Here is a 12,432-nt window from a genome sequence, read left to right as displayed (position 1 = left end):
GGGAGTTGCCCAGAGAGTAGCTGGGAGGATCAGGGGAACTTAGAATTTGAAAAGGGGACGGGTATTGAAAGCCTGGAAGAGGCAGAGGTCCCGTTTGAGTGTGTTCAAAATGTGGATGCACATGGTACTGAACCTAGTAATGAAACTCAGGAAAAGTCTGAGGTATCGGATTCAGTTAAAAAGGAATGCAGTCCTTGTGGGTCAGATGGACTTGGTTCAGTGAAGAAAGGGTTAACCTTGGTAATAGTGGGAAGTGAGAATTCCCAGTTGTTTGTGTTCGAAGGTGTGTTAAATGTTAGTGAGGAGATAAAAGGTGGTGATGTGGATATTATTATTGAAGGAAAAGGGAAAAGTGTAGTTCCTAAGTTGAATGAAGAAAATTTAAAGTCTGGATTGGTGTCAGAAGCAGTAACCAGGCTGAAGGAACAATGGCTTTTTAACAAGGTGCCTGTGAATCAATTTCAGTTTGATTTGGAATGTAAAGGTGCCCCACTCGCTAATGTTATTCAAGGGTGTGCTGTGAAGAGGCAGAATTTGAAATGTTGTTTGGACAAAGAGGGATCGCTTGCAGATATTAAACTGAAAACTAATAGAATGAAGGGTCCTGAAGATAAAACTAACGACTTGCTTAAAAATAAAGAATTGTGTGAAAGTTCAGAAAATGGGCTAAGTTTGGAAAACATTGTTGATAAAATAACTCCTATGAAAGGAGCATGCAAAAGCCTATTCCACACTGGTAAGCAAGCTAACCACGTGAGAATTAACTGGAAAAGGGGCGAAGGTTGAAAAATGCCACTTTAAATAACAGAATCTAGTTTTAAGGGATTTTGACAAAGCATGTAAATAATAAAGACAACACCCTGGAAGATTGACTGTTAAGTTTGAAAGTAAAATAAAGATTGGTATTTGCATAAACTTTTGTAATATACACGTAAGCTAAGATCACAATTTTTTGTTTTGTTTTGCTGAAGAAAAGGAATTTTTAAAAAAGTGGTTATTAAATTGGAGTCTGATGCTACAGGAATTTATTAAGGTATAAGATATTAAAGGAAGTGATAATGTGCTCGCTGACTGTTTATCTAAATGCTGAATTGAATGTATAACTGTATTACTCCGTAGTTTAAAAAAACTCTTTTGTATTGTGTTAGATTCTGAAATTCTGTAAGACTCTGTATTAGTTAATTTTTCCCTGTGGTAAAAATCCTTAGAAGGATGGGGGTGTTACGAATGTGGAGCAACTCTGATGGGCCGAAGGGTGCAAAGTCGCCCCCTCCTTTTTGAGAATCGCAAGATCACTATTATTTCGTGTCTGATACCCAGGAAATGAGAGATACATACATCATGTCAGTAATGAGAGAGAGACGCAGGATAACAGAAAAGGCAGTTGTTATTGACAACGCAGGAATACACAAAAAGTGGAATGTCTCCTAACAAAAGCGGAACGGAACCACTGATTACTGCTATTGTCTCTTGGAGAAGGAATTGTGTATTGAGTACTGTACTATTCATTGAAACCCCTCAGGGGGCAGCCAGAGTGGTCTGGTTGAGGGATTGCATCATCCCAACCTGATTGACACCTGAGACCCTGTGAGTGAGGATAAAAGTAGGGTCTGGGAAACCCTCCTCAGACACACCAGGAGAAACGTTACGAGACCGGTGGGGGGCTTGTGTGTGTGTGTCCATCCTTGCCTGGGTGGCGAGTCCTCCACGGAATGGTCTAGCTAAAGGACGGATACGGATCAAGACCGTACCAAGGAAAGTCGGCGTTTCTCTCTCTCTCTCTCTCTCTCTCTCTAACAATTGCCACACGGTGATCAGCAACGACGACAGCCTTTATTAACTGAACTGAACTTTATATTTCCATCAGACAATTCATTATCCCCTAGACAATGATAGAGCTTATTTCTTATTGATTATTATTATACCTGCACTATTAGGTTTAGTATTGATGACGTATATTATCTGTATATTTGCATTGATATTATTTTGTGTATTTTTACTAATAAATACTGTTAAAAATAGTATCATCAGACTTCAACGGCTACTCCTATCTTTGCTGGTAAGACACCCAGTTACGGGGTTCGTAACAATATAAAATATTTGCTAACACTTCACTGAAAAGCAGTGGTTGCATCTCTCAAACTAACATTTACAAATATCGATATCAATGTTTTATAATTACTTATCTTCATGTTATAATTACTTATCCTGGTCCTTTATTGCACATCTACACACTATTCTGTGAACTGCAAGATCATGCAAACCAGAAAACAGTTCGTCTGAGAGAGACAGGAATAGGAAGCTGTTATGGAGGCTAAAAATAGCTCAGGTGCAGTGCATTAGTCATACATCTGGCACAAAAAGATCAATTAGGCTTAATGAGCTGCAATTTCTTGTTTTCACAGAAGAGCTGGATCAGCTTCCTGATTTCATAAGGGGCTGCCACCCACTGTCCAGAACACACTGCTTTCTGGACACATTGGCATTTCTAATCATGCATTAGCTCTTTCAGTATATTAAAACAAATAGCAGTTAATGTTAAAATCAAAAACGGAGATACTGGAAATCTGAAATAAGCAGAAAATGCTGGAAACTTCAGGCAACATCTGTTTAAAGAGAAAGAGTTAAAGCTTCAGGTTGAAGACCCTTTGTCAGTGCTAAGAAAGAAAAGTTGGTTTTAAATTGCAGAGAGGGTGGATAGAACATAGCTGACAAGACCAATGTTGCCAAGGAGATGTGCTGTATGTTAGATCATCCAGCCAACAGGTTAATATGGGCAGTTCAGCAATCCAGTGTTTCCTATCACACTCCTACCTATAGGTCTACAGCTTCCTGCTTCATTATAACAAGGCCCAACACAAGCTGAAGAAATAGCACCTCATCTTCCATCTGGTTGCATTGAATTTTAAACTCAATTGCCCGAAGCATTCTTTGTCTGTATCAGTCCATCTGCAATAGCTCAGAATAATCCGTTGGGCATATCCAAAAGCTCTACATTTCACGATCTTTACGTTCTCACTTACTGCCCTCATTTTATAGATTTAATGTTCCCTTGTTCAAAATTTCACACCAAGTGCTCCCATTAACCCATCAATAAGATGATCTTTCATCTTATCCCTCTATCAGATATTGTTCTTTTGTCTTGTACATGCTCTCACCTCACCTTCTCTACAATTTATGACTATGATTTTCCTCTTTCCTAGTTTTGGGGGGGGGGGGGGGTGAAAAAGGGATTTTTGACCTAAAACTTTAACTCTTCTTTCCACAGATACTGTTTATCCTGGGGAATGTTTCTAGAACCAATACAATTAAAAACAGAAAATGCAACTATTTTTAAAAAAAGTATTAATTCATCTTCAGAACATGCTTCAGTTAGAATTCTATATCTTTACTAGACTGCTTTCTTCAATAAGATATTAAATTCCTGGAGCCTCATTTAATACTGTGTTGATAGAAACACAAAATTCTTAGAATATAACTTGTGTCATTTTGTCTGGTCAATAGAAGTAGAATATCATCCATTTCCATGGCAATACAAAACAGATAGTCAAACTTCAAAGCCCACGCCTGGCATAAATACTCAAACTTGTGAGTAAATGATCATAACCAAAAATCTGCAATTGAAAATTCAGACCACATTTATGGTGGAAATCTCAACACTGCAATCAGGGAAGCAGATACAACAACCTTGTATATACCCAGAGATGGGCTTTATCCAGCACAAACATGATGATTCAAGAAATTTCAACTGTAAAAACAAGCTTACTGTGTTCCACCCTTCCCCCCACAACCCATTCTTAGATGACCAGGTATTGCTTGATGGATTTAGCAAAACTGAAATAGAGAACTAAATACCCCAATTCCTTCATCCAATCAAAAAAAACCATATACCCAATTACCAAAACGATATATTTAATTGGAAACACCACATGCAAGCTTGACAAACTGCAATTTTACTCTTCCTTAAAGACACTGCATCCTTATTTGATTTATAGCAAGCATGATTCCTGATTTATCAAAAAATTTACATTGGAATTCAGAAGAGTTTATTTTGACTACAGTAATAACAGTCTGGAATTTGCAGAGAAACTACAAGCATAACTATCAGGATTCATAGTCACTGACAGCAGCTTCTGCCATATCTGCACCTACGCAATTCAAAAACAGAAATCCAGAAGCTGAAGGCACAGCATGGTTCCTGTTCATCTTTGTGGGTGTAAGCACACAGAATTAGTGATTTGACATGGATTTCAATGTTATGCAGTACTCTGGGTGCAAAAAGTATTGAAAACATTGAAAATGACCTAACTAAGATGCAGCTGTTTAACATCCGACAAGCACAACTGCTGCTGAACAATTTCTCAAATTTTGATGCAGCGAATTTTGTTTAGTCATTCCATTAAAATGATAGATGTGAATTCCTTGGTCTTAATACAACTCAAAAGCTTCAGATTTCAGGCTTTACTTTAATCTGATAGGCATTTTCCAATCTTTCTGTAAAACATTGAAAAGATTAAAATTTGTCTCTTTCACTTCCTGATCCAAGATCTAAAAAAAAATGTCAATCTGTTAAGACAACTCAATGAAATCATCATTTCAGGATGCCATAGATCCTCTACAGATGGCATCTAATTGCAAACCACATCAGAAGTCCATACTATTTACTCTTTGTGGACAGTCTTTTATAAAACCAGCCGTGAACACTGGCCTTTTGCCATTGACTGGAAGATTTGGATATCCTTTAAGCCTAATATTAAGAGCAACAGGACAGTCTGCCATCAAAAAACATTCAGCAATAGGAGCTATTCTTCTGGTGCCATTTACCTTTATATTGTGGACATAGCTGAGATATGATAGCTCTAACAACTCTAGTACTTAAAACATCTTTCATAGCCCAAAATTACTTGGACAATCAAGCACAGTAGTATACAGCAAAATATATCAGAACAAGTCTGCACAGCAGATCATATTAATCTGCTAATGGGTTTGAATGTCTTCTGATCCAGATATTAAATTACTTAGACAGGTTTGGTGTGCAATCAGGAAACATTTCCAAACATATTTCTCAGACTTGTAAAGTATAATGCATGCACAAATATACCTTCTAGCTCCTCTTTTTCATAATGAATGTTGAGAATTGAACTTGTTCCACCTTGGTCCACCACAGCTTCTTCATCATGCCTCTGCTGGAAACAAAAGATAATGCAGAGTCTCAATGTTACTGATACATTCAAGGTGCTGTGTACTACTCAATGCAACAGCCATCCTTCACACATGTTCTTTCACAACCCACCAGTCTGAATTACTGAAAACACTAGCAATTCAGATGGAGTGGTGGATACAATTGATTAAAATTTTGTCCAGAAAATAGGTTAGATATCATACAGGTCACCTACAATCAATGGGCCTGACTTAGTTAACACTACTTGAAAAGTGATAAATGCCGTTTCCTTCATGGTTGATTACTATACAACTTCTTGAAATGAGCTTTAAAACACGCAGCCATTTTGGAACACAACCATTCTATACAATTCTAGCAATTGTTTTCTTTTTGCATTTCACCATTTTTAAAAATGCACCAATTCCCTGCCTATGTAAGCTTTTGGATATACATTTTTATTTATCCATGAATATCAAGTCCTGCAGTGACTAGTAATTGTTTTTTTACCCATGTACCAGATTCTATTCTAGCTCAGACTTCAAGGCCACAAGATAAATCTTACTAGATCCAAGAACCATTGATGAAATGAACACAGGTAGCTCTAACACACATTTCCATAAGGCAAATTAACTATTAGCGTGCCACAGTAGAATAGCGGTTAGCACGACACTATTGCAGCTTGTGGCATCTGAGGTCAGAGTTCAATTCTGACATCACTTGTAAGGCGCACATACATCCTCCCCGTGGAATGTGTGGGGTTTTCTCCAGGTGCTCTGGTTTCCTCTCAGTCTCAAGACATACCAGTTGGTAGGTTCATTATAAATTGTCCCATAATTAGGCTAGGGTAGAATTGGGGGGGCAGTTGCTGGGGCAGTGCAGCTTGAATATAACACAATTGATGAATTCTGAACATTTGTATTATGCAGGTCAGAGTGTGATTTAGACTTAGAAATGGAGAACCACGAGTTACTGTAGAAATCAACAAACAGTAAAGAAGAGCTAGTGGTAAAGTTTGAGTGTAGGGTGCAGGTGGGAGAAAGACAGACAAACTTACCTGCAGCCTCCTGGCAGTATCATTGACTCTTAAGAACACAGACTGCCAATTTCACCACCAGAGGCCAGTTGAAAATGACAAGCAATCACTTCTATTGATATTTGTACAAGGATATTTAATTGAAAAATTTAAAACATACAGCCTTTAGTATTATTAGTGTATCATCCATGCCCCCAATTTACCCCCATTCGCCTACGGTGAACCGCCGTCGCCCCGCCAATAGTGCAATACTTTGGTGCAAATACGGTGTAAATCCCCCCCCCCCGTACACTCTCGCAACACAAATATCAGACAATACACCAAAGGTGAGTAAATAATTGCAACTTTATAGTTATTTCTTAGTGATGGGTTAGGAGAAACAGATAACTTAAAGGCGCCATGTCAGTAAGTTTATCAGTTTGTGCGCATAATATTTTTAATATGTTGGAGCTTATGCCTCCAGTTCCATCCACAATGACCTTCCGAGCCTTCGACTACCATCCGAACCATCGACATCCAGTATCTACTGCCCTAGAACCGCTGTCCGCTCCTCACACGTCCGTCCTCCTCGCTCGTCTCCCGAAAAAGACCGCGAACTCCCGCTCAGCTCACACATACAAGATAGCATAATAATTCTCCACTGGTTAGTTCACCCCTTATCTGCAGTTATAACCCAAACATTCTAGATACAGAAACCCATTACAGCATTAAGCATTACAGCATTACATTTCATTAACAAGCCATTTCATTTTAACAATACAGAGAAGCCATTTTGTTAGCCTGAACAGTTAACACCACAGTTGATGGTACTGAGAGCCCTACATTCTCCCCCCAAATTTAGTCATGCCCTCATGACACTCAGATAATTTGCCAACCCTTCCTGCAAAACACAAAGCCCAACCCAAGTGCAGAAAGCAGTGACATAACTCCCCAAAACAGTGGAGACCACACCTTGTTCCCCAGGTACTACATAAGCCAACCTATCTAGGGGGTGCCTACTTCTGAGACCTGCGCGCTCCCCATTCCAGCTCCTCCACCTCGGACACTACAGAAGATTCATGGAAACTATAAGGTGAACCCTCTCGCGAGTGGTCACGCAAGACCCTCTGCACCTCGGAACCCTCTATCTCTTGCTCGGTCCCCACATCCTCTTCTCCAATGCCCTGCAGCACTCCCGACGGCCCATCACTAGCCCCCCTTACCCCATCTAACCCAGTGGGGTAAGGGCCAGGAGCCTCCCTCTCCATCACGGGGGCATCAGCGAACGGCAGCATGCACCAATCGTTTGAGTCATCATCCTCTGAGTCAGTATCCCTCACAGAGGCTGGGCCTGGGCCCGTCTCTCCTGGGGTGGGCTCTTCCTCCACCCTGCGTGGACGCGAAGTCTTGGTACTAGGTGCAGCTGGCACCTCAGGCTCCTGCTCTACCTGTACATCTTGCCCCAGAGGCAACAGATGATTCCGATGGAGAATCTTGACGGGCCCCTTCCCATTGTCGGGCCGCACTCGGAAAACCAGTAAGTTGGGCAACTGATTTTCCACCACATAGGGCGTGGCCACCCAGCGATCAGCCTGCTTGTGCTTCCCAGGCTACCCCAAATTCCTTATGAGGACTCGGTCTCCCAGCAGGAGTTGGGAGAACTTCACTTTCTGGTCATAACTCTTCTTACTTCCCTGATTCTGCTTGGCGGCCGCCTCCCCAGCCAACTCATAAGCCCTTTGCAGCTCTTTCTTCATATCAGCCACGTGCTCAAGTAAGGCTTCAGCGATACTTCACCCGCGGCCGTCCTGAAACAGAGGTCAATGGGCAACCTTGCCTCGCGCCCGAACATCAGATAATAGGGTGAGTACCCTGTAGCGTCATTGCGTGTACAGCTGTAACAGTAAACCAGATGTCCAATGTGTTGTCTCTATCAACTCTTTTTGCTGATCTCCAGAGTCCCAAGCATGTCTAGCAGGGTCTGATTAAACCTCTCCAGCTGGGGGTCGCCCTGCGGATGATAGGGCATGGTCTTCGATTTCTCAATTCCCAGCATATCCAGTAACTCATAGATGAGCTTACTCTCAAAATTCCATCCCTGGTCACTATGTATCTGCCGGGGAAGTCCATAATACACAAAATACTTCTCCCATAGCACTTTTGCCACTGTAATCGCCCTCTGATCTTTAATGGGGAACGCTTGAGTATACCTGGTGTAATGGTCCGTGATGACTAAGACAGTCACCATGTTGCTGATATTGGGTTCTATGGCTAGGAAATCCATACACACCAGATCCAAAGGCCCCACACTCTGCAAGTGCGACAAAGGAGCAGCCTGCACAGGCAGCGTCTTCCGGCGTATGCAACGTATGCAGGACTTGCAGTACTCGTCGACCTCCGACCTCATTCGGGGTCAATAAAACTGGTCCTTGAGCAACCCATAGGTCTTCTCCACCCCCAAGTGTCCAGAGTCATCATGCAGTGACTTCATCACAACCCTCCGAATCTTCTCAGGCAGGACCAGCTGCCAACGCTGAGGTCGGTGACGTTACCCGGTATAACATTCGGTTCTTCAACCTCAGCCGAGGCCATTCCCTCAGTAACAGAGACACGGAGCCCTGTTGTGTCTTCTCCACCCGGGCCACGTCCCCCTTCTCCACTGCGTCCCAAATAGTGCCAATGCCAGGGTCATCTCATTGAGCAGCTGCCACTTCCCCAGGACTCAACTCTGGCAGCTGCGTGGTCTTCAGAGCAGTCAGGTCACAGTAAGCTAGGTAGGGGTAGGGTGTCATCGGATGCCCCAATGGGTCCACTGCACGATCTGGCCTCTTCTTTTCCTCGGCCTGCATGGTGATAGCAAATTGACACATGGCCTTCACCCTGGATGCAGGAACGCTCTACCACTCCTCGTCCTCCTCCAGGTCCTCATGCCTCTGTCGGGACAGAGTGTCTGCATCGACATTCTGGCTCCCCAGCCAGTACTTCAGGCTAAAATCATATGCAGACAGGGCAGCCAACCACTGGTGACCGGTGGCGTCCAGTTTCACCGAGGTCAGGATGTAGGTAAGCGGGTTGTTGTCTGTCTGCACCTCAAACTTGGCCCTGTAGAGATCGTCACTCAGCTTATCCACCACCACCCATTTCAACGCCAGAAACTCCAACTTGTGGGTGAGATAGTTCCTCTCGGAGGGTGACAAACGCTACTGGCCTCAGCCCGGTGCCCTGATCCTGATACAAGACAGCTCCTAACCCCTCCCGACTGGCATCGGTGTGTAGCACATAGGGCAATCAGGGGTCCGCAAAAGCCAGCACCGGCGCCTGAGTCAGCATCTCCTTCAGTGACTGAAAAGCCGCTTCATATTGGTCATCCCATCTCTGTCCGAAGGGCTCTGACGGGTTCAAATATTCTCCAGCCTCCTGTCCTCTCCTCCCTTCACCTTTCTGTCCCAGAGGAGGGTAGCCATGCAGAAGCTGGTTCAAGGGATGGTTCACCTTGGCGTAGCCCTTCATGAATCTCCGGTAGTATCCACAGAACCCCAAGAACGAGCACAGAGCGCTCACAGTCTGGAGCCTTGGCCAGGTGGTCACCACTTCGATCTTAGCTACTCCATTCCGCGAGATTATATGTCCAATATAGCTAACGGACGTCTGGCAACACTGGCACTTGTCCAGGAAAAGTTTTAACCCTTCATCCTTCAGCCGGTTGAGCACCTTCAGTAGCCTCGCTTCGTGTTCTTCCAAGGTGGATCCAAATACTATCAGGTCGTCCAAATATACCAGCACTTCAAGCAGGTTCATATCCCCCACAGTCTTCTCCATGACCCTCTGGAAGGTGGCAGGGGCCCCTGATATGCCCTGGGGCATCCTCTTGAACTGGTAAAATCCCAGAGGGCATATAAATGCCATCTTCTCCTTATCCGCCTCACTCATCGGGATCTGGTAATATCCACTCCTCAAATCCAACACGCTGAACCACTTCGCTCCACTCAGACAGGCCAGCACGTCTTCGACCCTGGGGACCGTATACTGGTCAGGAACAGTGCGCCTATTCAGGGTCCTATAGTCCACACACATACGAATCTTCCCATTTTTCTTCCAGGCCACAACTATCGTGGTTGCAGTAATACGTGTATAGCTATTGAAAACACCATTAATTTTAGAAAGTCTGTGGGAAAAATAAACTTGATTTTGCGAGTCTGAAACTCCAGCACCTAAACCCCCTCCCCACCCATATTGTTTCTATAACTTGACTTTTTGTAACTCAAGGTTTCCTAAGTATGCAACTACAATGCCATTACAACAGAACTACCTGTATGTACAATCCTTATTGGCTTCAAGTGAGTTTGGAACAAACACCAATTAGGATTTTTCCACTGAACGAAGTATTAAAGACAACCTGAATGCTCAGTGATTTTGTGAAGTTGAAAATTGAGAACAATCAGGATGAGATTAAAGTTTTATTCTAAACTGAACATTAGGAAGAGGAGCAGCTTTCCATTCTTTAACAAAAATGCCTCATCCAGAGGAGCACAAGATATAATTTTTAAAATGTATCTCACGCTCTGGTGCTAATAAGGATCATATCCACAAGAATGGATGAAAAATTGCACCCTTGGCTGTTAATTATACCATGTGTTTCTTATTTACACACCACAGTAAACAAGTGATAACACAAAATACCAGCATCATTTCCTTTTTTCTGGAGATTGCAATGTTTTTCAACCAATTGATTGGTAGTGAGAATTGAAACAAGATAATTTTCTTTTTAAAAAAAGTTTCCCCCCCATTATCCCTAATATTTTTTATTTATTTATTAAATTTGAGAAAATTACAAAGAATAAATGTGATGATAAAATAGTGGGAAAAATAATATTAACCCTCCCCCCTCCCCTTAACCCTCCCCCCCTTAACCCTTATCTAAAGAAAGAAAAAAAGAGAAAGATTGCCTGGATATCGGAGGATCCCCACATGGTCCATGGAGTTCAAAATAATTTTAATATTTATTTTTACTTTCCCCAATTACTTTATAATTTTATCTTCAAAGGACCTATGTATTTAATCCTATCTTTTGTAGGTATGGGAGCCAAATTTTCAAAAATATATCATATTCATTTCTTAGATTGTATGTAATTTTTTCAAGTGGAATACAACTATGTATTTCATTATTCCAACGATCCATAGTTAAATATAAATCAGATTTCCAAGTAACTGCGATAACATTTTTGGCTACTGCCAATGCAATTTTTATAAATTTTTTCTGATACTTATTCAATTTAAGTTTCGGTATTGTCCCTTCAATGTCTCCTAATAAAAATAATACTGGACTATGTGGGAGTTGTACTCCAGTAATTTGTTCCAATAAAAGTCTTAGATTTATCCAAAATGGTTGAATTTTAAAACAAGTAGAATGTAAAAAAGTACCAATTTCTTGATTACATCAAAAACATTGGTCAGACATATTTGAATTTAATCTATTTATTTTCTGTGGTGTTATATATAATTGATGTAAAAAATTATATTGTATTAATCTAAGTCGAATATTTATTGTATTTCTCATACTATCAGAACATAATCTTGACCAGTTTTTTCCATCAATTTTAACATTCAAATCAGTTTCCCATTTTTGTCTTGATTTATGAATTCCTGATTTAATTGTCTGTTTTTGAATCAAATTATACATACAAGATGTAATTTTTTAATTTTTCCTTTTTGAATTAATATTTCTATTTCACTAGATTTTGGCATCAACATTGTTTGACCCAGCTTTTCTCATAAATAAGCCTTTAATTGAAAATAAAGAAAGAGTGTTATTTGATATTTTATATTTATTTTTTAATTGATCAAACAACATCAATATACCTCCTTCAAAACAATCACCTATATATTTAATCCCCTTTTGGAACCAATTATGTAAAAGTTTATTATCCATTGTAAAAGGAATAAGCCTATTTTGAATTAAAGTTCTTTTTGCTAATAAAGATTTCTTTATCTCATCACCCATATTTACCTTATTCCATAAATCAATCAAGTGTCTTAATATAGGAGATTCTTTTTTTTCCCCCGTATCCATTTGGATTCCCATTTATATATAAAATCTTCTGGTATGTTTTCTCCTATCTTATCTACCGGTAATTCTATTCTAATCCATGCCGGTTTTTCTTCATCAAAAAAAGACGCAATAAATCCAAGTTGATTTGCTTTATAATAATTCTTAAAATTTGGAAGTTGTAACCCTCCTAAATCAAATTTACATGTCAAT

The 12,432-nt window shown here is 40.9% G+C and overlaps 1 protein-coding gene across 5 annotated transcripts in view; it reads right to left on the bottom strand.

Moving 5' to 3' along the window:
- LOC140741109 (electroneutral sodium bicarbonate exchanger 1-like) overlaps positions 1-12,432 on the bottom strand; it is a 205,331-nt gene that overhangs the window by 137,746 nt on the left and 55,153 nt on the right. For 4 of the 5 annotated variants that reach the window (XM_073070876.1, XM_073070875.1, XM_073070871.1 and 1 more), the window contains exon 2: positions 5,102-5,186. Coding sequence is in view for 3 of the 5 variants with exons in the window: in XM_073070875.1 (XP_072926976.1) it covers positions 5,102-5,186 (85 nt within the window). In the remaining 2 variants the exon portion in view is untranslated. The remainder of the gene's footprint in view (positions 1-5,101; positions 5,187-12,432) is intronic. The other variant, XM_073070872.1, reaches the window with a different exon arrangement.

The sequence above is a fragment of the Hemitrygon akajei genome, chromosome 18 (genome assembly GCF_048418815.1).
Source record: "Hemitrygon akajei chromosome 18, sHemAka1.3, whole genome shotgun sequence".
NCBI lineage: Eukaryota > Metazoa > Chordata > Chondrichthyes > Myliobatiformes > Dasyatidae > Hemitrygon > Hemitrygon akajei.
The sequence above is the reverse complement of the archived record's forward strand: the minus strand, read 5'-3'. Positions and strand labels throughout refer to the sequence as shown.